Source organism: Propithecus coquereli, unplaced genomic scaffold, assembly GCF_000956105.1.
Source record: "Propithecus coquereli isolate 6110/MARCELLA unplaced genomic scaffold, Pcoq_1.0 Scaffold82, whole genome shotgun sequence".
NCBI lineage: Eukaryota > Metazoa > Chordata > Mammalia > Primates > Indriidae > Propithecus > Propithecus coquereli.
Genome location: NW_012154396.1, coordinates 4,603,430 through 4,630,519, shown reverse-complemented (window position 1 = coordinate 4,630,519; position 27,090 = coordinate 4,603,430). Strand labels below are relative to the sequence as shown.

At 35.6% G+C, this 27,090-nt stretch overlaps 2 protein-coding genes across 2 annotated transcripts; both read left to right on the top strand.

Annotated features, from left to right (window-relative positions):
- The first annotated feature begins 42 nt into the window (after nucleotides 1-42).
- On the top strand, nucleotides 43-11,645 carry ORMDL1 (ORMDL sphingolipid biosynthesis regulator 1). The gene is made up of 4 exons (XM_012663647.1): nucleotides 43-156; nucleotides 1,844-2,024; nucleotides 7,338-7,489; nucleotides 11,047-11,645. Exons 2-4 carry the CDS (start codon nucleotides 1,851-1,853, stop codon nucleotides 11,180-11,182), a joined length of 462 nt encoding a protein of 153 aa, XP_012519101.1. The 5' UTR covers nucleotides 43-156; nucleotides 1,844-1,850; the 3' UTR covers nucleotides 11,183-11,645.
- A 7,218-nt stretch (nucleotides 11,646-18,863) lies between these two features.
- OSGEPL1 (O-sialoglycoprotein endopeptidase-like 1) lies at nucleotides 18,864-26,865 on the top strand. Its single transcript, XM_012663646.1, has 8 exons — nucleotides 18,864-18,895; nucleotides 19,904-20,144; nucleotides 22,513-22,900; nucleotides 23,703-23,907; nucleotides 23,984-24,132; nucleotides 25,080-25,210; nucleotides 25,338-25,409; nucleotides 26,779-26,865. The coding sequence occupies exons 2-8, from the start codon at nucleotides 19,924-19,926 to the stop codon at nucleotides 26,855-26,857; spliced, it is 1,245 nt and encodes a 414-aa protein (XP_012519100.1). The 5' UTR covers nucleotides 18,864-18,895; nucleotides 19,904-19,923; the 3' UTR covers nucleotides 26,858-26,865.
- The last annotated feature ends 225 nt before the right edge of the window (nucleotides 26,866-27,090 follow it).

Sequence of the window (27,090 nt, the reverse complement as noted above, 5' to 3'; positions counted from 1 at the left end):
CTCGCAGCCAATCCCCTGGCAGCAAGTTTGCCTCTGAAAGCTTCCGCAAGCTGCGTAGCGCTGGGGCGGACCATTGTCATTCGGGGCGTGGGGATACACTGCAGTAGCCGCCGGGTTGGTCCTGCTCCGTGCCGGCTGCCGGGAGTGGGGCGGCGGGTAAGTGGGGACAAACGCGGAGGGCACGGATACGGAGGGGTTGTACTGCTGCCTTTGTCAGTAGGGAGCTGCTGGCGCGCCAGGGTCGTTCTGAGGGGACATAGTGGGCTCGGGCTGCATCGGCAGCGCCCTGTCTATGCGGGGCGAGTGGCCTCAGAGGCTCGCCCCCCAAGTCCTCGTTGCGGTGCGACGGCCTTGACGGGCTTTGCAGCTGCTAGAAGAAACGGGAGGGTGGGGGAGGCGCTGCGGCGGTAGCAGCAGCGGTTTTTGCTGAGTTTCCACTGGCGCGGAGCTCAGGCTGCTGGGGGAGGCTATCCCAAGGGGCCGCTGCGAGCCGCGGTCTACACAGGCACCGGCGAGGGCAGATCCGAGAGCGTCTTCACTGTCTATGGAGTCACTATTTGCCACAAGCGGCGCGGCAAACCTGTCAGGGAAAGGTTTTTCTGGTTGGAGTAGGACCTGTACCACACCAGCTTTGCCTTCCAGCTGAGATGTAAATTTTAGGCCTCTTGCGATCGTTTTTTTTCCATCTCGTGGAAAGTGGGAAAACTATCTTAAGTGGTGGCATGGTCTAGGTATAACTTGTAACAGTTAAAAATAATATATGATAAACGATGGATGTTTACAGTACAAGAAATATTCATACATGTAAATTTGAGACTTTTGATTCATCTTTCATCACCGTAAGGCTTTATTCCTGTTTCAGAGATCTTTAGATGGTGAAGAGGACATTATACGCGGAAACCCCACGCGGATGGGATTGTGAGAAATTACTCTCTCTGTGCTAACTCTGTAATGGAACAAGTTAATATGTTTTAAATCAGAGCTGTTCCAAATATAATCTATCCCCGTTTCTCTCCTCCCCCGGGATGATAGGTATTCTTTAACACAGTTTTATTTTTAAGAGATACTTAGACCCAAGTAAACATCATCATTAAAATAACTGGGAACTATTATCAGTTTTTCCTTTGGTGTTCATCTTGAATGTAAAAGGGGAAGGGAAAAACTTTTTTAAAAGAAAGAAAGAAAACTAAAGTTTTAAGGGAGTTAACTAGAGAAATATTCGGAAGACTCATTGCTTTAATCTAGTTGTATCACAAAATTGAGAAGCATTATCCCTTGACCATGTAAATTTTACACCAGATTATGTCAATGGCATGTTCCTCCCAGCGTCAGTATTCAAAAAGAAGTAATTTGAACTCTGACCACTCTGTGGCTACATTACCTTAAAGAGTCTGGCTACTCAACTGACTGGCTGGGTCAGTTCTGCTTTTTCTTTTTAATATTAGATGATTCTTTTGGTAAACTTAGCTCCGGGCTTGTCACTTTGCTCTGATAATATAAGAAAATACAGGTTTTTCTCTTTCAGTTTTTGAGTTTTCCTGTCCATTATTTCATTTAGTAAAACTAACATGCTAGAAGACAAGCTTTAGGAAAAGGTTTTTAACTATTTATCTTTTCAAAGAGAACTGTAAAAATAAGTCTTTATCTCACCATAAAGTCAAAAGTTGAGGATTCTTCATCAGCATCTGCAAGTAGCATATTTTGGTGGGTGTATGTGTTCTATTTCAGAGTAACTAGGAAAAAAATAATTCTCGTAACACTTACTTTGTCATGTCATAAATTAGGGGTATTCGATTTGCAAGTTAATTTATCAGTGTTGATTCATTTCATTACTTCCCTACAGAGCAAACATGAATGTTGGAGTTGCCCACAGTGAAGTGAATCCAAATACCCGTGTAATGAACAGCCGGGGTATGTGGCTGACATATGCATTGGGAGTTGGCTTGCTTCATATCGTCTTACTCAGCATTCCCTTCTTCAGTGTTCCTGTTGCTTGGACCTTAACAAATATTATACATAATCTGGTAAGAATGTCACCTTATACTAAACACTTAAAAGCTGAAGACTTAGTGGTTGCCAGAAGTGAAGGGAAGGAAGGAATGGGGAATTATTGTTTGATTGTTACAGAATTTCAGTTTTGCAAGATGAAAAAAGTTCTGAACATGGATGGTAGTGGTGATAACCATCAGTGCACAACACTGCACACTGCACAACAGTGTGAATGTACTCAATACTACTAAATTGTAAATTTAAAAATGGCTAATGGTAAATTTTATGATATAGTATGTTAAGGTTTTATGATGTAAAAAAAATGACTTCGTTTTAATAGCTTTATTGAAATGTAATTCACATACTATAAAATTCACCCATTTAAAGTGTATAGTTCAGTGGTTTTGGTATATAAGACTTATTTTGAAGAATTTTAGTCTTGGATATGATTTTCTGTTTTCCGTCACAATTTATTTCAACATTGGGCCTTTTTTCTAAGTAAGACTTTTTTTTCTCTCATTGTATAGAATCTATAAAATACTAGGTCATTTTAGTAAAAATTACAAGAAAGTTACAGAAGTAATTTTGTTTTTTGGTTAACTAGAGTCTAATGAAAATCTTTGGTTTCAATCCTTGTTAAATCTTTCTAAATTGTGTATGTATACTTTCCTATTTCAGTATAGAAATTTTGAGCTTAATCATATCTTATGTGATTCAGGATCTTGTAGTGCCTTAGCTGCTTCTGGTTGACTATCACTTTCCTGTATTAGCTATATTATATTAGCTTTACAAAGTATCAGCGGTTCCATTGACTCTACAGACCATATTATGCAGCCCTGGAAATTGCTTGTTGCAAAAACAAAACATACAACAATCCTGATAGTGATTTTTTTCTTGTCTTTAATAGCATATTAAAAGTAGAATAAAAAGGGAGAAATCCAATAAGTTGAGAATTTTTTTTTTTGTCCCTTGCCACATCTCTATGAAGGTTGAGAATTTTAACTGAATCCATAGTAACTATATTTGTTTAAAGATAACAAAAAAAGAACATAGAGCATTAAGACAGAGAAATGTAGGAGAAATAGATTTTTAAAAATTAATATTTATATCTTCTGGGGTGTATTTGAAGTTGGCTTGAGGAAAAGGATGATGTGCTAGTGGAAATGATAAATAAATGTCCACTTAGTCCATTTTATGTGATAGACTCTGTAAGGGCAAACAATGTATGTTTTTCAGTAGTGACTTATCTGAAATACTTGACACTAAGCCTCTCCCTTTTACTGAAAGTTTTCCTTTGGCTTCCATGGGATCATTTTCTCCTGGATACATTTCTTATCTTTCTTTCCTCTTGCAAGGTCTTCCTTCTCTTTTCCTCTATTAAATATTGCTGTCCCCAAGGTTCTTTTCTTGATCTCTACTTACGCTATATATTCTGCCTAGGGACACTTCATTTACCCATATTTGCAGTTTCTACCTGTAGAATAAAGGTACTCACGTTTATAGCACAAGATTACCTTGTACCTTAAACCAAACAAGTATAAATGGAACTCATCTTATTCCTGATCAATTCCTTACCACCCACAATGTGCTCCTCTGGCTTCATTCCTAATCTTTTCTAAAGGCCAAGCCAGACAACTGAATGTCAGTGATAAAGTGATTAATGTACAGGTTGATCATCCCTAATCTAAAAACCCCAAATCAGAAATGCTCCAAAATTTGAAATTTTTGAGCACCAACACGATGCCACTAGTGGAAAATTCTACACTTGACCTCGTGTGACAGGTTGCAGTCAAAACTTTGTTTCACGCACAAAATTACTAAAAATATTGTATAAAATTACAATCAGGCTATGTTTATAAGGTGTATATGAAACAGAAATGAATTTTGTGTTTAGACTTGGGTCCTATCCCCAAAATATCTCATTATGTCTATGCAGATATTCCAAAATCTGAAAAAATCCAAAATCTGAAACACTTCTGGTCCTAAGCATTTCAGATAAGGGATACTCAACCAGTAATGTATAGTCCAAACTGAGACTATTTTTAGAGTAAAAGGGAGCTCCTGTAATAATTACTCAAAGAGAATAGGAGTAAATCAGAAGTGTCCTATGAAAACTAGAATATATGTACGGTCACCATAGTCTTAGGATAACTTCTTCTTTTCCTGTATGCTCCATATCTATTTGGTCAAAGCACTGTCTGTTCTACTGATTTAATATCAGCTTGGTTCCCATACCCTCATTTTTTTCCTCACATGGATTATTCCAGTAAATCAAATGGTCTTCTTGATGCGCCTCTACTCTACACTCCTCCATTTCAGCTTGGCAGAGTGATATTTTGAAAATGCATGTCTGCTCAAATCATGCGCTAAGTCCTTCAATGATTATCCATTGCATTCATTGTAAAATTCCAAGTTTCTTGTGTAGCATATAAGACCAGTTGATAGCAGTGCAGAGGCAATAAAGGGACTCCATCTTATCTCAACCATCTCTAAACACAGGCTATGCTCTAGCAATGAAGAAAATCATTTTGCACTCACCTTTTTACTTTGGCTTAAGCTTTTCTATTATTTTAATACCCCCCACTCCTTCCTGCTCTGCCTGCCTGATTCCTACTTGCCTGATTCCTACCAACAAAACTCTACTTAGGTATCACCTCCTTTAGGAATCTATACACTCCCATGCTACAGTCTTTCATCATGTGTTTATCATTGTTTTATAATTAGCAATTTATCTTACTATTTTTTAATTTCTGTATCTCTAAAAACCTATTAAAAAGTCTGCCGAATAAATTAGTCTTTTCCCTTCTCCAATGGCACATGTATTAAATGTATTTTAGAAGCCATCCCCTGCTCTGCAACCCCCCACGTTTTCAAGTTGGTTGACCCGAGACTGAGGCACAGTATATGACCATGGACAAATTGATAGGTAATTGACACCATGCAGGAAAGCAAACTTCGAATTTATTATTATTTGATTCATTCATTAGTTCACCACACTAAAAGCCTAACTAACCAGCCATAGATGTAGCAATTATATGACTCCAAATTTGTTTCCTTTGAAGATAGCCTACATTAAACCAATTAAAAATGTAAAATACATACTGAATGCTTTTCAGTATGGGAAAACAGACCTAATTGTTTTATCTCGTTAGACAAATATACTATATTTGCCTTTTTGAACCATACAGTAGAAACCTACAGTGATTTTTTTTTTTTTATTCATTGCTATAGTTCACTCTTACAGGTATTAATGCTTCACAAGATTCTTAGCCCAGCTTTAAAAATGAGTGAGAATGTTCTTCATTTTGCTTCAGTAAATATTTATTAAGGACTACCCATGAGGTACATACTTTCTTTTCCTAATTCTTTTGATGTGGTCTACGGCCGCCCCGCCCTGACCGCGCCGGATCCCGTCTGCCTAATTCTTTTGTTGTGGCAATAATCATCTCTATATCACTAACATTTTTATATAGAGACTACTTAACAAATAATATTGGAGTAAAAGACCTGGTCAAATAAGATTTTATTCTTTTTCACTGGAAAGGATATATAAAATAAACTGATCGAATATTCTAAACACTAGTAAGTGCATGTGCTTTGAAGGAAATAGAGGATTCTTCCTCTCTTAGATTCTAACACATATGTGGTCTAGAATAGAGGTCCTTAACTTTTGGGGGGTCATATGCTCCTGAGCATTTGAAAACATGTACTTTCTGTTTCATAGTTCCCTTTAAAGCCTATGTGAAAATGGTTTCCTGGTGCTTACAGAATAAACACTCCTTGGTTTAATGTCATCTTCCAACATACCTAGTACTTACTCTGTACCAGCCGTTATTCCTGAGGTATTCAGGCTAATGGAAAAACAAACATGCAAACAACTCTAACATAATATATTGCACTATAATAGTATTTTCAGTAAAATTCTATGCAACCATATAGGAGGCTAATTACTACTGAGGAGGATTTCACTAAGGAATTGTCATTTGAGCTGAACCTTCAAGAGTGAGGTTATTGACAGGGTGGTATCAAGGCTTTTGCCCCAGCAACAAAGAACCTTTCTCTCCTCTGCATTTGCTGAGTACTCTGATTATACCTTTGATAGCAATTTCTGCCCTACCTTCTAATTGTTTATGCATATCTTTTTTTTCTTCTTACCATCTCCTAGAGGATTGAATTTTTTTCAAGGCTAGGTACATCTGTTTTTCAGTTTCATATGTGTATGCATGTCCTGTGTCCTATACATATCATCCACTTATTAAATGTTTGGTGAGTTAAATCCAACTGAACATGAGTCCTTTCCTTTATAGCTTAGATGTTATTGCAGCTAAATAACTTTTGAATTGCCTATTAATAATAACTAGAAAGTAGACTAAGCTTTGAAAGGAAGTGCTCTCTTAACTAAGTGTAACAGAAAATTTCAAATCACTAATCGTTCTATTTTTCTATATATTTATTAAAAGTTGAGGTAGAAAAAATGACATTATATGGTGGCTTCCACAGGGAAAAACTGTTTCATGGTAATATTTAGGCTTTCTGCTGTTACCAGTACCTCAAACAGTGATCATGAATGAAGTACTACGTATCAATCTAAATGGGCATCATAATCACAGGGAAACCAAATCTAGTGTATATTGTTTTTTTCCTAACCTAACCACAAAATTAGGTACTTAAACATATCATCTGACAGAATGGCTTTTAGTAATGTTTTTTACTTTTATTTTTAAAAACTGACTTAAGAAGAAACACTACTGTGGCACAGTGATTTTAAAAGTGAATTGAGTCAAATACTATAGCTATTACACCAGACTGTCCTTGTCGCTGTGGAAGAGAACTATGGAGGCAAAGGCAATCCTAATATTAAATATTTCAAAACCATTTTCCCTGATAGATTTTGTTTGTTTGATTATTTTGTTACCAGTTTATATGTCTTTATCATTTTGTAAGTATTACCAGATTTACCAATGACACTCTGGAGAAAAGTTCCCTATACACTGGGGAAAAAGGTAATCCTTTTTCCTAATGGAAAAGTTATTAGAAAATCTAAATGTAATGATGTGAAGTTACCCTGATGATACTTTTTGTTTATTTTCAATTTAATGAAAAGAGATGAAAACAGGTTACGTATGGTTGACCTTTTACTGATTTTCACCAAATATTTATATACCCCAGAAAGCTTTATATTGCCATAAAAAACTGACTACAGCCTTTCACTGTTATATGAAAGCTTAAAACTTGAGCTGTTAAATCACACACTCTGTCACAAACAGCCTGGAACTACCTTAATGCTTAATGACAAAGACTAATTTTGTATTTGATATTGATTATATATCCCCTTACTTGTTTTCCAGGGCATGTATGTATTTTTGCATGCAGTGAAAGGAACACCTTTTGAAACTCCAGACCAGGGTAAAGCAAGGCTCCTAACTCACTGGGAACAACTGGATTATGGAGTACAGTTTACATCTTCACGGAAGTTTTTCACAATTTCTCCAATAATTCTGTAAGTGTTAGAAATTTGTAGGTATGAGGAGGATTGGATAAAAGGAAGATGTCCTTTTGTCAGATTGAATTGGAATTAGAAACAATATTTTGTTGAAAACTTTTATCAATAAATAGCTACCTCAGATAAAGTACAGGCACTTTGATAATAAATCAGTTTTCACTTCAGTCAGTATATAAGAAGATGACATTTCATGCTCATTAGTGTGCCTAGACATTCTAGGATGTACAGGTCAGATATATTCCAGCTCCTGTCCTTAAGTTTCTTATAAGAAAACTAAACATAATCATATTCTGTATTGCACTATCAGATTAATCTCCCTAAATAATGGTGTAGATGATCAGAAGAATTTCATTGGCTCCCCAATCCTATTCAGATGTTCAACTCCTTGGGAGAAGCTATGCTTTTGAAAAAAAGAGGTCAGGCTTTCATTATAGAACAGACATGAGTTGAGTCTTATATATGTTACTCAGCCAGCTTGGTTAACTCATATATAAAATTCTAGCTAATGATACCTAGTTCAATCCTGGTGCTATAAGAAATAAATGAGATAATATCTATCTGTAAAGCATCTAACATTGTAACTGGTATCTGATTTCCTCCTATTACCTGATATTCAGGATCCTCCAGAAAATGGTTCCTACCTCATTTTCCCTTTACGTGAATATTTTATCCCCACCTAACTCCTACCAGATTAAGCTCTTCTAAGCAGCATTTCTTGAATATTTCATTTGTAGTCCCACTTCTATGCCTTTGTTCAAATCATAGCTTCCACCTGAAATGTCTCCGCCTTTATTTTTTTCCAGCTTTACTGAGGTATAATTGACAAATAAAAATGGTATATATATTTTGTTTTATTTCTCCAAAGAATTTATAAGTGCATAGATTGTTTTGAATTCCACATGCAGTACAGTGGCCTGCACATAGTAGATGTATTTCACGTACATGTTAAATCAACATTCTGTACCACATAGCTCATACATAATTTTCTTGTCCGTAATAGAATCAGTACAGCCTTTAGTAGCAGAGAAGACTTCTTGGAGGTATTGGAATTCCTTAAGCTAGAACTTAAGAGACGGTAGGTTTTGGATAGATGTTTAACTAAAGGAAGGCATTTTCAAGTGAAAGGAATAAACTAATCATAAAGTAATAGGCTTCTTTTTCCTTGTATTTATAGCACTTTGAAGAAATTTTGAATTGAGTTAGTCCCATATAAAATTAACCTCAAAGAAAAATGTAGTCTAACAAAAGTAAATGTGATAACAAAAATATTGGCTATTCAGATGGCTCTAAGTTTGGTTTTTGGCTTAACTACTTTTAAGTTCTGTGACTTTTGGCCATTTTCTTGAAAGCCTCAGTTTTCTCATCTATAAAATGTTGAGGATTGCATTATATAATACATGCAAAAAGCCTGACATTCTGAATTTTCAGTAAGAGCCATCAAAAAAGGTCAACTAAGATGTATGTGTATAAGGCCATATTTCTCAAAATATATTTTTGACCAACAGATGTGATTTCAAATATTTTGATTAGATTCCTTATGTAACTGAAGACACAACATTAAAGCCATCTGTATAGCATTGATATGTTTCAAAGTACTTTCACATTTTCTTATTTAATCATCATTTGTCAGGTTAGCTGTGACATGGAAAGTTATCCCAGATTTTTAGATAAAGAAACAGACTCAAATACATTATTTTGCTCAAGATCTTGGAGCTAGTTGGAGTCAAGAGCCAAGATTAAACCCTAAGCTTTTATCTTCTAATACAGGTCTCTTCCCAATATATCCATTGGCAAATAAATGTACAAATGTTATCACTCTGATTCCCACTTGGGTTTTGCATACCATTGGAGGGTTGTCTAAGTTTTTGAAAGAGTTAAGTAATTTTCATATAATCTACACACACGATTAGGTTTTTTTTTTTTTTTTTGAGACAGAGTCTCACTCTGTTGCCCGGACTAGAGTGCCGTGGCATCAGCCTCGCTCACAGCAACCTCACACTCCTGGGCTCAAGCGATCCTTCTGCCTCAGCCTCCCGACTAGCTGGGACTACAGGCATGTGCCACCATGCCCGGCTAATTTTTTTTTATATATATTTTTAGTTGTCCGATTAATTTCTTTCTAATTTTAGTAGAGACGGGGTCTTGCTCAGGCCGGTCTTGAACTCCTGACCTTGAGCGATCCGCCTGCCTCGGCCTCCCAGAGAGCTAGGATTACAGGTGTGAGCCACTGCGCCCGGCCACGATTAGTTTCATTAAAAGACAAAGGGGATATATGTTATGATGTAGTTAAGAACCCATTCTAAGATTATTATTTCCAATTTATCAGTTTATAGATTAAACCTGTAATGATGATGGGAAATCAAATGAGCTTACTACTAAGTGCAAGTAATATCCTATTTTGTTCACTAAAGGAAGTATAAAAACAGTCTTCAGGTATATGAAAGCAGGAAGAAAGAATTTAAAGTAAAGATTGAGGAATATGGCTTACTCACAGAAAGAATTTTCTGACCATAGTTTTGTGAAATAGGTGGAAGATTATAGAATTTCTCAATCTAGATTGTTCTGAAAATTATATATATGATTCTCTATGATGTTTTTAGTCATACTTGAAAGTAGCTATTTTCTAACCGTATTATACAAGATATTTATCTCCTTATGAGAAACTAATGACAGTAGTTCGAGGAAAGACTCTAAGAATACTTTTCTTGTGTACTATAAAAGTTAGACAAACACCTATATGGAAACTAATTTTTTAGTTATGATCAAATAAGATATGTTTTCTTCTTTACATCTTGTCTATATTAGGATATTCTTTGAGTAACCAGATGATATGTCTGCACTTTGGTATACCCTTGGGTAAAACTAGGCATTCTGGACTCGGTAATTTATGGTTTTAAAGGTGGTTTAGGCTTGTTAAATTCTCAGATGCTGGTGTCTGAATACGTACATGTACTTAGTTATGGCAAAACAGCTGGAATTTTAGAACAGTCTCTTTCAAGTTACCAGTGAAACTGGTTTTAGACATGCTCAACTACAGTATGAAAATGTGAACATTCAAAGGGCAACCAAGCATTTGTTTCTTTCAAAGATATGAATTGTACTAATACACTAAAAGTCCATTTTTCAAAGCTTTACTGTAGTAGTACTTGTGGGTTATAAAACCCTTTGAGAATAAGATGGATGGATGCTTTGGATCCAGATCTCCTCTTCAGAAACATGCACGGAAATGCAAAACTATACCTGAAATTTCAGAGGGCATATGAACCCTAGTTTGAATGCCTTTTACTTTAAAAGATGCCAAGTAGCAATACATTCTATTAAATGTATTTATATAATTGCAGAAATGCTACATGTGTATCTCCATTAAACAAATTTTTAAATCCCAAATCAAATAAACTTGAGGCGAAACTATGTCTTTTACTTTAATGCTCAAAAATGGTTTTACTTTTAGGTATTTAAGTTTCAGTGGCCTTTTTTCTACCTTTTAAATTTTTAAAATTCTGAGTAATTTTATTTTTGAATGTTTTATGTATTTTTAACTTTTATCTCTGCAGATATTTTCTCGCAAGTTTCTATACGAAGTATGATACAACTCACTTCATCCTAAACACAGCTTCTCTCCTGAGTGTGCTAATTCCCAAAATGCCACAACTACATGGTGTTCGGATCTTTGGAATTAATAAGTATTGAAATGTTTTGAAACTGAACAAAATTTTCTTACAGCTACTGAGTTTCCTATAAGGAAGGAGTAGTTAGTAAACTGCACTGTTTCTGTGATAATGTGAAATGAGAGGTATTTACATTGGAGGGCCTGTTGGGTTCTTCATATGCTGTTTGCAGCATATGAAGGTGCAGATTTCCATTAAAAGATGCCTCTGTTTAATGCATCTGGTATATTTCTGAAGAGAGGCTTTATGAGCTGGCTGGGCGGGCCCAGCTTATAAGTAAATGGCAACACAGTGAGGGTGTAGTAGATGAATACAAGGAAATAAGAGATTTGTAAGAAACTAGGACCAGCTTAACTTACAATGAATGGGCATTACGTTAGGAAAAGAAATTTCCAATCATTCAGTGACAGTCAGTTTAAGCAGACTTACATGTAAACCAGAATCATCTCTTTATAAGCTTATTAAAGATTGTTTTTATTACCATACGTACTCTTCTTGTTTTACATAAGAGGAGATACACCCTCTTGTTTTATGCAAGCTAGTTCCTACTTATGAGTGTACTTTTTTTGTTTTGCTGGCTCAATATTGTGTGTTGATAGATAAGATCATTTTTATATTTATTATGTTATGGAGTTCATGAAGGTCCACCTTCGTGACTGGTGATAGAAGATAGCCAGGTGTCTCACAGGCAGCCTCTGAGTCAGCATTCTAATTTGGGGACAAAGTGGGTTTTACTGCTTTTCCAGACACAAGGCTGCTAGGCCAATTAAGAAAATAATTTATTTCAAGCAGTTAAAGTATATGGTAATTAAAGTGTTTGCTTATTTGGTTGAACAATTTAATTGATAAAATATGTCATTTTTTAGAAAAGGAAATATAAAACGGACAACTATACAGCCAGCCTGTGGTCTGGCAGGAACTGTTTCTCTAGCAATAGTACCAAAGTAAGTAATGGAGTCTTTTTTAGCAGGTCTGCAGTAAAAGATAACATTCTCTTTTCTTAGTCTGCCTGCTCTCAACCCCCATATTTTGCCCATTGATATTTTGCCTTTAAATACGTGGGTCTTAGTGTAGATAACCCAAAATGGTAACTATTTCCAGAGCACCAACCATACTGAATTCTTGTGACTTAGGAAAGCTTCCTATAGTTGCTAATATTAATTGTAAGAAATAACTATATACTACTTCGAGAAGTAAACATGTCAAAAAAACAAAGTTCTGATATGGAATGAAATTAAAAAATTCAGTATCATAAAATTGAGTGAAAAGAGTTATAGACCAACTTAATCAGTTTGTGTCAATAAACTGACTTTTGGGGGTAATGATCATTGTTTTGTATTTCAAAAGTATTGAGTTTAGAAATCAGTTGTATGAGACAGCCTTTATATGTTTGTCTTTTCTCATGTATTTTTAAATAACCAGTAATCTATACTTTAATAAAATTTTTCCTTGGTGTAAGATTATTTCAAAAGCTCTCCAAATTCAGTCATCAAAATTACATTGACATTTTTCAAGTTTATTCTTAAGCAACTGAATTTGGTAACAAAAAATATTCCTTTGTTTTTCTTCATTTTAAAGTTTAATTATCTCAAAAGGCTTACATTCTTTGTACATACCCCAGAGATAGAATTCTTCCTCTGATACAGGCTTTCTTGCTCATTTTCCCTTCTTTCTCCTTTCAGTGTTTTAAAAATATTACTCAATAGATATTTGAAGGCCAGCACTGTTGTAGGTATTGTTTTAGGTATATCCAAACAAGACAAACCAACGCCCTCCCCTCAGGTGCTTACATTCTAGTTGGAGGACAAATAATAAATGAGTAAACAAATACTTGTTATGTAGTGATAAATGCAATGGAAAAAAATTAAGCAGGGGAGTGAGCAGGGGAGCCTGCCTCAGACAGGTCTTCCCTGAAGATCCTATCTGAGGTGACATTTAAACACAGGCCTTGCTGATGTGAACGAGCAAGCAGTACAAAGATCTGGGGAAAGAGCATCTCCAGTAGAGGTAATGACAGATACTAAGGCTCTGGGGCAGGAATGAGGCATGTTTGAGGAAGAAAAACACAGCCACTGAGGCTAGAAAAGAGGAAGAGAATGGTAGCAAATGAAGTCCGAGAAGCAGATAGAGGCCAGATCATAAAGAGATTTATAGATCAATGTAGCAAGCAGATTTTATTCTAAGTGTGACAAAGCCATTGGAGAGTTTTTATGCAGGAGATTAAAGGGACCTAACTTTTTTTTTTTTAAAGGTCACTAACTAATGTTGAGAATAAACTGTAAAGGAATAAAAAGCAGGAAGAAAATTGGGAAGCTACTGTAGGCAAGAAGCAAAACTAGGGAAGTTGCAGATAAAGTGGTGAGGAGTGGTGAGATTTGGGGTGCAGTTTGCAAACGACTCCTAGTTTTTTTGGCCTTACCACCTAGGTGAATGGTTATGCTAAATGTAGAAACTGTAGTCATTTTCACAGGTTTGTACAGTTTTAAAAAAATGCTGTGGGGTTTTTGAAAAAATCTGAAAAAAAACAAAACAAAACAAAATCTGACTATTATTTAGAACAAAATCAATTGTCATGCTATGATAGTTGCTGACTTCAAGTCAAGAGACGTAATTACAATTTCTAAGTAGTCAGGAGCTCAAAAAATGCCACTAATTTTAGCATTCATTAGTGGATCTTTCCTGCAGCAATTACTGTTTTGTAGTTCTAATGATGATTTCCTTCATTCTTGTACATTTATTAATTGCAATCTTCTGTAAGGAAGATTTGTCCTTTCCCTTCTATTTATTTATTCAATCACTTAATATTATGGACTCATGGATATTTTATTCTTTGGGTTATCCTTTAGCTCTTCGAAGTTGGCTCCTGTGTCCTTTTGATGTGCCCCCATCCCTTTTTTGTTTTTTATGTTTATGGTATTATTGAACTATAAAGATCCTAATGGGGCTAACAGCATTTCCTTAAATATCTGTGTGAATCAGCTTTATAGAGCTATATGATGCTAAGAATTAGAAAAGCCCTTAGGGACCATGTAAATTCAACTCCCTACCAGAGCTTGAATCTTTATATTAACCACCACCCTTCCATTCAATTCTGTTTTAATACTGACAGCAGAGGACTTATAATTTATAAAATAGCATATTCCATTTTTGTAATGGAATTTATAATTTGTTTTATATTGAATCAAAATGTAATCCTTATTCTGTGTATCTCTTAACTATTTAAAGATATCAACAGCATTGAGTAAACATTACTAGAGCTTTCACCCTTCCATGTGACATGGTCTCAAATTTCTCCCACTATCCTGGTAATTCTGCTCTAAATTTCAGTTAATTATTTATGATATAGCACTAGAGCCAAATATAAGAGGTGATAAGATGCTGTGACTAGAACAGTACCATTTCCCCTGTTTTGAGATCCTTTTTTTTTTTTTTAATGTACCCTAATATCACTTTAGCTATTTTGACAGCCACATATCACTGATTCACTTTATGGTCACTAAAACCTTAAGTCTTCAACATATAGTGCTGTTAAATTATGGCTTCCCCTGTATATATTGTTTTTTTTTTCTTTCTTTCTTATTTTGAGAAGTAGGGTCTTGCTCTGTTACCCAGGCTGGAGTGCAGTGGCTGGATCATAACTCAGTGCAGCCTCAAACTCCTGGGCTCAAGCAATCCTCCCACTTCAGCCTCCCAAGTAGCTAGGACTACAGGTGCATGCCATGACCAGCTCATATACTTATTAAATGGATTTATTAAACCAAAGTCTAAGGCTTCTTATTCTTCCTATAGAACTCCTTCTTGTTAGATCTTAGCCTATTGATTCATCTTGTCTTGCTAAAGTTAAATCCTGATTGTCATGCAATGTTTCTCCTATATTGTGTCTCGTATATTAATATATGTTGCCAGTAAGTGTGACCCAAAAATACCCTCATGCTAGTCATGAAGAAGACAAATGCAGTAACCTAGTATAGACCAGTGCAGTTCAATAGTCTAAAAGCATAGATAGAAAAGAGTAATTCCCAAAATAGTAACATGGATAGTATGTTGACGTGGGAAATGTGAATAGGTTCAGTACTGGGAAGACGGGTATAGGCAAAACACCCTACATGGAAGTTTGGAACAGTGTAGGGCAAGGAAAGACAAGATGAGTAGGAGAATGGCAGAGAGAAATGCTCCTTCATTTTGTCTGGTGTCAAAAAGAAAAAAAATGAGATGTTTCATTTTTATTTTACTCCCTAATTTCAGTTCCAGTTAAAAATAATTTAGCAGTTTGTTATATGTGGCTTAAAATTTTTCATTAGCTACAAATGGAGAGGAATTATAAACATTAAATTCAGAACAGTATATATCTTAAGAATACGGGACACGGGGAGCTTCAACTGTATTGGGTGATGTTTTCGCTCATAAGTCAGATGTTGGGCTCACAGAAGTTTATATTCTTGATGCTTTTAAATCTGAAATATTTCATAATGAGAGAAATAGAATATATTTGGATTTTATGTTTGGCATAGTAGTGTAATTTATTTCATTTCATTTCATCCAAACTCCTGATAAAAAATGAGTATGGAAGTGAGTTACCTATATCTCTAAAGTTCTATATTATTTCAAGTTTAGCAGATGAGCCAAGCTTATCACTGTGTCTCTTCAGTCTAATTATGTAAGTATATGTTGATAAAAATAAATTCAAATACGAGGATTGTAGTAAAGAAGTAAACCACATCAACACTGTAGAATGAATTTTCAAAATACAAAATCTGAAAGGAATTTTACAGTATATAAATTTTTAATGATTTTCCAATTAGGCAGTTATAAATTTTTCACAATCCTATCTTGAAAAACTTCCAAATTTTTCACATATTCTGTATTTATGTTGACCATATTATCAAGAAGATAAACACATATTATTTTCTTCATTTTATAATTTTTAAGATGGGAACAGAGAAGTCAGATGATTTATTGGCTATTGCCCAGGGAAATATGGTGATCTTTTGAAACATTTGTCCCTCCTATGAATTCTCATCAAACCATATGCTTCTATTATGGCACTTAACAGTCATAGGAAGTGTATGGGAACAACAAAGATTCACCTCCCTTCCCTGCTAAACCCACAGATATATCCCACACACTTGAAAAATAAGGAAATGAGAGCCTGAGTATAGAGATTCCTCAAAAATCAAACTTACTACATGATCCAGCAATTCCATTTCTGGGTATATACCCAAAAGAAGTGAAAGCAGGATCTTGGACAGATATTTATACACCCATGTTCACACCAATATTATTCACATTAGCCAGAAGATGGAAGCAACCCAAGTATACACTGAGGGATGAATGGATAAACAAAATGTGGTATATACATACAATAGAATATTATTCAGCCCTTAAAAGGAAGAATATTCAGGTACATATTACAACATGGATAAATCTTGAAGACATTATGATATGTGAATTAAGCCAGTCACAAAATGGCAAACGCATGATCTCACTTACACGAAGTAACTAGAGTAATCAATTCATAAAGACAGTGGAATGGTGGTTGCCAGGGGCTAGGGCAGAGGAGGAAAGAGGGTTTATTGTTAATGGGTACAGAATTTTCAGTTTGGGAAGATGAAAAAGTTCTGGAGCTAGATGGTAGTGGTAGTTGCACAGCAATGTGAATGTACTTAGTGCTTTTAACTTTAAAATGGTTAAAATGGCATATTTTGTTATCTGTGTTCTACCATAATAAGAAAACGTCATCTAAAAGTTAAATTAAGCATAATGGTTCAGCAAACGAAAAGCAAAACATCTTCCAAAGGTAAGACCTGATTGACAGTATTAACACTAATAAAAGAATGTTCCACATCAAAAGACATAGCAAAGAAAATTTAAAAGGAGAAAGGAAAAATGGCAGTGTATTTTTAACATACTCCAACCCATGAAAAATGTAAAAGTGTGTGTCATTCAAGTGGAAAGGGAAGCATCAGGCTTGAAACATCAGCTATTAAGTAAAAGCACCAAACTCATTTTTATTGCTTCTATTCCATATTTACCAAGCAATCTTCTGATTATAATTTGGATTTGGCCTTCACTGTAATTTGACCAACACAAAGAAGATAATGATCAGCAAACTCAACTATCCTAGCCCCCCCACTGTTGCATTTCTTATAAATTAATACATTAGTATTAATGGTTTTTACACATCATTTTAGCAATTTGTGGTGTGTGACTCAGTACCCCAGAAGTCAAGTCACTTCTAGACCTGATAAACAAAGCCTATAAAAGAATCAAATGTTGAAACAAATAATCACACCATGGGCCTGCCAGACTATAGATACATCTGTGACAAGCCACGCAGCCTTCCCCAAGCAACTCCCCTCTCTCAGTGCACCGTTTCCATTCTATTTCTATAATTCTGTACTGCCTATTGTCTTCTGCCAGTAGACTCTTAAGATCCTTGAGGACAGAGAATGGATCTTAATCTCTTTATCCATAACAAGTTCTTAGCGCATAGGAAAGAACCTGATAAATTGTGATAAACGAAAATGAAATCTAATAGGACATAATTAGGAAACGAATATTGAAAATAAGATTTCTACATATTTTCTGAAGGTTACAAATGGAAATGAAAATTATTGTTACACATAAATGCAGTTTTTGGAAAACATTAAGTTCCAACTAAAAAAACTTCTCAATATTCTGGTAATTATGAATTTATCTGAATATACCGTTAGACTGTACTTCCCAACATGTGATCTACTCATCTTTTATATCCAGAGCTTCACACCATGCAAAGCATAGCTATGTATCCCAGTCCTGTCCAACCTTGCTTACTAAAACCTTAAAGCCTAGCAGATGAGAATAAAGATTCTTGGATAAATCTATTCAAACAATGACAGTTAACCAATAAAAGCAAATTAAAAAAAAAGACTGGAGGAGGGGCAGGAGTAAGGGTACATACTATGCTGAAGGTTGCACAGGTAGGATTTTTTTTTTAAGTAAGTGAATATTTACCATGGCTTCCTTTTTTTTTTGTATTGCGAAAATAAGCCAGCCCCAGTTTACTCTTAGTGAAGCGGGAGTAACTGTTTAGACTCTCCGACAGGAAGCACTTCCGTTCTTTGGGAACCCTGGTACCGATTGTTAAGGGCGTCGCTAGTTTCCACCGTATTTCTCTGATGAAAGTGTTAGGTATCTCAGCCCACATCTTTAGATTTGGTGATAGTTCCCATAAAATGGAATGACGCATAATCTACTCCATCCTTTTCTCGCAGTGGCAACCAAATTCTAGCCAAAGGCAAAAAACCTTTTTTTTAAATGTAGCGTAGTGTTTGGAATTTAAATCTTTTTCTCACAGTGGCAACCAAATTCTAGCCAAAGGCAAAAAGCCTTTTTTTTAAATGTAGCGTAGTGTTTGGAATTTAAATCTGTGTAGTCAAACCTGTAAGCGGACTCCGCTGGATGAGTCACTAGCTGCGTGACCTTGTTAGAAGTCTTGTTAACCTACAAATCTGGGAGAAATGCATGAGCGCACACATTGCGTCTGGAGCAAAGACACCTTTAAGCTTTTCTTTATTAAAAATGCCGCCCTCTGGGCTAATAGCAGCCGACCCTGCAGTAGGGGCACTTGACACAGTGCTGATGACATCACTTCCGGGGTGCTAGGTTCGGGCTTTCCAATGCTGGAGGAAGAGCACTTGTCCGTCTTTGCTAGGGAACGGAGACGAGTACTAGTTAACTGTCGTTCGCGAGGAAGGTGGGTGAAATTGCTCACCTCTTTCCCCTTCTTGGACCGAAAGGGACGTGCTTAGCACAGTCTGCCTTGCTCAGTTTTAGTTAATGCAAATCTAATTTCTCTAGGGTGTGTGTGCCTAGGCTGCCCCGCAGCTGTGTGCCCCGCAGCTGCCCTCTGTAAATGGGTCGCTCATCTCTACCCTGGACTCGCTTTGTCCCAATTCCAATGTTATTTGCTCTTGTTTTGAACCCCTGATGTCCATTAGTGTGGTAGAGAAAGGACCTGCGTTAACATCAGAGAGTTTTAGAATGGATAGATTCGAGCAGCGAGCGGTTCCCAAGCTTTTTGGCACGAGGGACTGGTTTCCTGGAGGACAATTTTTCCGCGGAGGAGGGGGTGGTGGGTGCGGGGAGGCGGAACTCAGGCAGTGATGCCCGGGATGGGGAGCGGCTGTAAATACGGATGGAAACTTCGCTGGTCGGCCCGTTTCATGGAGGACTATTTTGCCACGGAGGGAGGGGGCGTCTATGTGAACTCTTGGTTTTGAACCAAATGATTAAATTTTATATTGAAAGATGTTTTTAGGAAATGTAATGTATTAACTATGTTTTTATCTGTTCCATTTGCCTTTGATTTTTTAAAAATACATTTTGTCTTAATTTTAGCTATCAAAAAATAAATAGCACTTTTCAGAGGACTGTCCATGCAACTATTGTACTGTAATATTAGCTGTTTTATAAATCATAATAAATAGTTTTGTGAGAATGGCATTAAAGTAATAATACTAAAAAAATGTATGTCTGATGTCTGTTTCCCCCCTTGAAGAGCATTATATTCATTTATACTATTATGTATGTTCCCACGTTGCTACAGCCTTTACAAAATTTTGGTAACTTTTACAAACTTTTCTATAATTCTGTAAAACTGTGTATTGAAGTATAAACCAAGCTTTCAGAATTTTGCTCAACTGAATGGGTTAATGGCTAAAGTCAGTTCAAAATAATGTTTGTTTCTGTAATTCTTTTCCAGAAATTATCTATAGAGTAAGTATGCTAATATTGAATAAGACAGCAGGAGTTTTTTCTAAACCACCAAAAAGGAAAGTTTATGAATTTTTAAGAAGTTTTAATATTTATCCTGGAACACTATTTCTTCATAAACTAGTATTGGGAATTGAAACCAGTTGCGATGATACAGCAGCTGCTGTGGTGGATGAAACCGGAAATGTATTGGGAGAAGCCATGCATTCCCAAACTGAAGTTCATTTAAAGTGAGTAGACATTCTCTTAGTTGTTTTTACTTTTTTTGGAAAAAGTAAAATGAAATAATTCCTCTGTATTTAGCATATATAAAAGTTAATTTTCAGGAGCTAATTTCTTATTCCTTTGTGCAAAAGCTTCTAATAACTGCTACGGGAAATGTCAAACACCTCATCCTGGCTTTTAAGGCTCTTCACAATAACATCCCAACCTTAGCTAATCCTGTTGCCAAAAAGAAACTAAGCTTATCCCAGCTTCAATATTTCTTGATGATTTTCCTTCAGTAATGCTTTTTCTTCTTTTCTCCACTTTTATGTTTAATAGTCTCAACTGAAGTCCTAGGAAAACTGTGTTAATCACTGAGAAAAAATCCTATTCACATTTATACATATAACTTGTGTTGATACTCAAGTAAAGAATAAAACACTGTTGTATTAAGGCATAGACTGGTCTGAGGATTATAAACTCAGATGTTTGCAGAGGACCACCAGGCAGGTTACATAAATAAATGGATAAGATACAAATTTAATTTAATTAAAGCCTGCTACCAGATGCAGCTGCACAACTAAGTACATCAACTTACTTGCCACTATAAAGCCTGCCACCAGATGTAGCTTTACAACTGAAGATGCTCGCTTGCCACTATAAAGTCTGCCACCTGTTGTAGCTTAATTGTCACTTGCCACTCATTGATAGGGTTTTGATATGAGTCTGCAAGCAATTGATTTATTGTGGTCTCTGCAGTCAAACCTCTCTGCTACTGGTAATCTACATTTGCAGCCACTCCCCAGGGCTAGCATCACCGTCTCAGCTCCACCTGAGATCATCAGGCATCACATTCTCATGAGGAGCACACAACCTAGATCCTTTGGATGCACAGTTTACAGTAGGGTTCACGCTCCTATGAGAATCTAATGCTGCTGCTGATCTTACAGGAGGCAGAGTTTATGTGGTTATGTGAGCAATGGGGGGTGGCTATAAATACAAATGAAGCTTCACTGGCCTGCCCGCCGCTCACCTCCTGCTGTGTGGCCTGGTTCCTAACAGGCCAGGGACCGGTGCTGGTCCATGGTCCAGGGTTTGGGTACCAAAGCTTTTGAGTATTCTCTGGCAACACAACATAGGATGGACTGCAAGGATCAAAGGATGTAGCTAGGGAAGTACAATTAGAAGATCATTGAATAGACTGAGATAATGAGGACTTTTTAAACTTGACAGTGGCAATGGGAGTGATGATAAATGTAGAGTGAGAAAAAGGATGTAGAGATGAACCTTGAAACCCAAGTGATTATGAGGTTATTTGAAGCCACTAACAGAGATGAGGAATATAAGAGAAAAAGTAGCTTTGAAGAATTAAGGAAAATTGTATTACAATATGGATGTGTTGAAATAAGATCGTTTCTTTTATAATCCCCTCATTGCCTGAAACAAAATGTATTTTAACTATTAAGCAAATATTCATTGAATGCACCTACTGAGGATTTTTATTTCTGTGTGTAGAATTAGCAGATCTTGCAACATCAAATATTCGAAGATGACTTTTTGAGACTAGCAGTGTATTTTGCAGATCCTATATTGCTCTGCTTTTCAGATCGTGTATTAGTCACATGCTAGCAAATTTGCCTCCTAATTCTTTACTCTTTACATTTGGAGTGTCCATCTACTGTCCTACATGGACCAAAAGTCCAAATTACCAACTCTGAGCACCAGATTCCCAAACTTTATTTCAGGATTGCAAGCTATGTACTGTCCTGCTGTGAGTTTAAGTGCAGTGTTTAAAAATAAACTCTTCTTTATAAAAGTGTCTTCTTGTTGCTCTCTGTTAGTATTTTCTTTTCTCCCCATTATTCCAACTGAATATCTGGATCATCTTTGATGTTTTAGTTCCCCTGTCCCCTTATATCCAGTTAATTAGTTACTACAGTTTTCAAGGCTCCTCTGTCCCTTCTTTCCATTCCCACAATCACTTAAAGCTATAATCACTTTAAACAAATACCTTTGCAATAATCTCTTTAAAAATCTCCCTGTCTGTAGGGAGATTAATTTTCCTAAAATACAATTTTATCCCGTCCTTCCCTTCTTCAAGACTTCTTTAAAGTACTTTGTAAATTATTTTGGTGATTTCATTCGTCAACAAACAAATCCATGGGAGTTTGTTGTGCATGAATTTGAAAAGTCAGAAACATTACCCGCTTAATCACTGCATATTGAGTTATAGTGTGCTATATTATAAGGCACATGATTTGAAAATGCTTGACTTAATTATTTTCAGCTATATAATGATTAATTTGAAAATGTCTTCAGCTGTAACATGTTATTTTTCTTACTTTGTTTTTACAGTCTTAAAATTATAAAAAGATGTCTTTTTACTTCTTTCAGAACAGGTGGGATTATTCCTCCAGTCGCTCAACAGCTTCACAGAGAAAATATTCAACGAATAGTGCAAGAAGCTCTTTCTGTCAGTAGAATCTCTCCAAGTGAACTCTCAGCAATTGCAACTACCATAAAACCAGGACTTGCTTTAAGCCTAGGAGTAGGCTTAACATTTAGCTTACAGCTGGTAGACCAGTTAAAAAAGCCATTCATACCCATACATCATATGGAGGCTCATGCACTTACTATTAGGTTGACCAATAACGTAGAATTTCCTTTTTTAGTTCTTTTGATTTCTGGAGGTCACTGTCTATTGGCATTAGTTCGAGGAGTTTCAGATTTTCTGCTTCTTGGAAAGTCTTTGGACATAGCACCAGGTGACATGCTTGACAAGGTAATTTAAGAATTAATTTCTCCATTGTTTGTTTATTATGATGTCTGTTTCAGTTAAATAGCAATAGATGTGCTACTACCATTCATCTTAATATTTCTGAATATCTTATTAGACTGAACAAATTTATGGTTAGAAAAAATGAAAAGAGTAGTATACAATTTTATAATTCTTTCTTACCCTTTCATAATAAATAGTAAGAGGTTTACATCAATATATAAAGGCTCAAATAGTTGGCAAATGCAGTTATGTATTTAGTCAAACAATATATGTGAAAGAAAATGCTTCGTAAACTGTAATGTACTACAAAAATGTAAGTTAAGAGGATGTATTAAGATTAACATAAGGACATTAAAGATGCACAAGGTTCTATGATTAAAGTGCACAGTTGCTGACATCACAGACAAGTAGATTCCTTTTTGAATACTACAGAGCCTACTGCCATATTAAAAAAAATATACAGCTTCCAATAGTGAAATGATAGCAAGGAAGAATGGAGCGGATTCTTATTTTTGAAGTTTATCATTAGGCAGTCATCATCAACTTCAAACCTATTTCCAATCCCAATAGAAGAGCAAAAGTAGATGTGGGGGCAGCGTTGGCCACTATTGATCAGGTCATCATAAGGAGCAGGGTTGTCTGCTTGACTGGTATCAGCTATAGTCCATATTTGTCAAAGTATAGCATGTTTTATTCATTCAGGGTGGTTTTTTTAGTAATATTTCGATTTATTTCCTTTGTATCTTATGGTTTCAGAGTGTGTAATTTTATAACTTGTTTTAAAACATATTTTTGGTTTTGATAGGTAGCAAGAAGACTTTCTTTAATAAGACATCCAGAATGCTCTACCATGAGTGGTGGGAAAGCTATAGAACATTTGGCCAAGCAAGGAAATAGATTTCATTTTGATATCAAACCTCCCATGCAACGTGCTAAAAATTGTGATTTTTCTTTTTCTGGACTTCAGCATGCTATTGATAAAACAATAATGCAAAAGGAAAAAGAAGAAGGTATATTTCTAATTAGTAAAGTTGGACAGATAAATATTCCTGGATTGTGCCTAAAAGTGCCTGCTCATTTCTGCAGGTATTGAGAAAGGGCAAATCCTATGTTCAGCTGCAGACATTGCTGCTGCAGTACAGCACACAACAGCATGCCACCTTGCAAAAAGAACGCATCGAGCTATTCTGTTTTGCAAGCAGAGAAACTTGTTACCTCAAAGTAATGCAGTACTGGTAAGTTTTATCATCTCATTTTATAGTAACACTTTGTAGTATGTTAATTTTCCCCTAAAACAGTAACTGACCTTGTGTTTAGGATGAACAGGTCTTTATGCCATATTCTAGCCATGACAATATGAAATCATGCAGAATAGAAAAGACTAACAGCCATTTCTTATACAGGTGTGGCAGCTTTATAGGACATCTGTACAGCTTGTGTGGCAAAAAAGTCCAAGACCACATCTTCTTGTTGAATTTAATAGAGGGTTTAACAATAAAGAAACCAAATGTAATAACTATTACTATCTTTAGAAAAGTAGGTGGATTTCCTTCATCCTTTGATGAAATCCTTTTAATTGTGCTTAAAGGCCTTGATAAACTTCCTGTTTAACTGTATCTTAAGCTTTATTCTTTTGAAAATTTTAAGTGGGAAAATGTTTAAATGATAATTCACAAAATAGAATTTTACATGAATATTAAAGACAATAGTTTTTAAAGAGTTATGTAGTAAAATGAACAAATACTTGTAAGTAAAAACTGCAGGTTCTAGGCCAGGTGTGGTGCCTCACTCCTGTAATCCCAGCACTTTGGGAGACTGAGGTGGGAGGATTGCTCGAGGCCAGGAGTTCGAGACCATCCTGGGCAACATAGCAAGACCTCGTCTCTACAAAAAAGAAAAAAAAGTTTCTAAAATACTGTGATTGTAATTATATTAAATATTTAGAAAAAAGGTTGGAACAAAATATACAAAAATGCTAGTAGTAATTGTATGTTGATAATAAAATTGTTAGTGATTTTTTCTTCTCTAAATTTTTATTAGATATATCACTTGCCTATTACTGACCTCAAAATGTGATAGTTTATTATTGTATAATGCTGATGTTTTCCCCCAGATTCAGTGAATAACTTGGTTCATATCCACATGTGATGGTTGTTGACTTTGATCTTATCAATTCCTTCAGGTTGTATCTGGAGGTGTTGCAAGTAACTTATATATCCGCAAAGCTCTGGAAATTGTAACAAACGCAACACAGTGCACTTTGTTGTGTCCTCCTCCCAGACTGTGCACTGATAATGGCATTATGATTGCATGGTAAGCCACAGGATTTATGTGTTTCACTCATAATTGTGTAAATATTAATTGCCATTTTATCATACTAAATCTTCTTCCTCCTTTAAATCTTGAAGCTATTGATTTTATTGTAATGATTCTTATTTAGGAATGGTATTGAAAGATTACGTGCTGGCTTGGGCATTTTACACAACGTAGAAGGCATCCGCTATGAACCAAAGTACGTGTTACCATTCATGATCTTTATGCAAGTTACATTATAAAAGTCAAAACCTGGATTTTGCTTTTATATATGAGGTTTTCATTGACATTGTGGTGATACTTGTAGGAAAGTTACATTAATTTCTTTCATGAACCTAGCTGAGGTTGATACCTTGTAAGAAATATTTTTGCTACAGTATCAAATTAATTTTGACAAATCATAAGTGAGTTAGAAAGAGGTTACCGGTAGGGGGTGATGAATTCCATCCTCTGGGACCAGAGTAGAAACCATGTCTACAGCCTGGACTTTTGCAATGTCAAGAAGATCCCAGGACCAGCTGGTATGCTGGGAAGTTTAAGGAAAACATGCAGAAAGCATTCAGCTGTGAGAGTGGGTTGTGATTATGCTCCCTGAGAATTGGCCAAAAGATAGCTGTTTCCTGCAAGCCTTATTTCCTCTCCCAGATCAAAGTTTCACGGAATAGCACAGTTTTTCAATTTACTATCAAGTTCTGGTCTAAATTAATTCTGGAATACTAAAGGACAATTGTGTTTCATAATCTAACATAATTCTATTTTGAACATTATTTCACTGGATGTTTTAAAACTTGTCAGCATTATAGTCTGTAACTACACACTTTTGCTACATGAACCACAGACTATTAATGCTGATCATGAACGAACAGAGTTGAGTCAGTAATGTCAGAAGGAATCCCGTTGATAGCCTAGCTTCAAATAGAGTATATATCATCTGATCCAGTTGTGCCAACTTGTGGCAGTGTTGAGGCTGAATGATAGCTTTTCCCAGGTTAGAGTTCAGTCGAAGCCTTATCTTGGGCAATAAGGTAGAAAAGCAGAAATCTGAAGCAAAAATTATTTACTGAGGAGGAACAGAAAAAGAAGGTAGGAGCTATGATCTATCTGGCCAGTAATGGTGAAGGAAAGTAGGAAAGGGACAAGCTAGCTTTTGAAACCTCAAGAAGACCTATAGAAGCCTGGGAAATTTCTAAGATGTGAATGGACACAGGTTTGACTTTAGCTGTGTGGTAAGAATGTTTTTAGCTTTACAGAAAATTATAGGACATTTTTTTGTTATTTTTTATTTCATTTTAAGTTTTAAACTTATTTATAGTATTTGAGAGCAGTAGAACTATTTCTTTCAAAAACATCTCAAAATTTAGATTTCTTATTAATGAAACTAGCTTTCATTATCCTGGCCTGAGGTCCCACTATATTTGTATATATTTAAGAATTGTCACCACATATGATAAATTATGGATTAGATATTTACACCGTTTGTCAGAATTCTAAGCAAATAGTCTGTGGAACTAGTGACGGATAATGAAGCAAATATTTGAAATAATATGATTTGTCCAATTGTGATGCAGATGTCCTCTTGGAGTAGATATATCAAAAGAAGTTGGAGAAGCTGCCATAAAAGTACCACGATTAAAAATGAAGATATGATTTTTGCTTTTCAAAAAAATCCCTAAAGGTAGTATTAATGTTAAAATTGAGTTTTGATTTTTTGTGTATCAAATTGTGGAAGATATATAGTACTAATTATTCATCAAGACTGTCTTTTGTTATTCCTCTGCTTATGTTTGATGTTTAACCTGCCACCTGCATTCTGAGATACTATAATATGTTATAGTCTTACAAGGGAGCATAGTTTTTTTATTATCAAAAACCAAAGTAAA

Bases quoted from the DNA above. Each gene is read 5' to 3' on its own strand.
- ORMDL1 (XM_012663647.1), top strand. From the start codon at position 1,851: ATGAATGTTGGAGTTGCCCACAGTGAAGTGAATCCAAATACCCGTGTA. The intron at 2,025-7,337 runs GTAAGAATGTCA...CTTGTTTTCCAG, and splicing joins CAAATATTATACATAATCTG to GGCATGTATGTATTTTTGCA. The intron at 7,490-11,046 runs GTAAGTGTTAGA...TTATCTCTGCAG, and splicing joins ACAATTTCTCCAATAATTCT to ATATTTTCTCGCAAGTTTCT.
- OSGEPL1 (XM_012663646.1), top strand. From the start codon at position 19,924: ATGCTAATATTGAATAAGACAGCAGGAGTTTTTTCTAAACCACCAAAA. The intron at 23,908-23,983 runs GTATATTTCTAA...TCATTTCTGCAG, and splicing joins GCAAAAGGAAAAAGAAGAAG to GTATTGAGAAAGGGCAAATC. The intron at 25,211-25,337 runs GTAAGCCACAGG...ATTCTTATTTAG, and splicing joins AATGGCATTATGATTGCATG to GAATGGTATTGAAAGATTAC.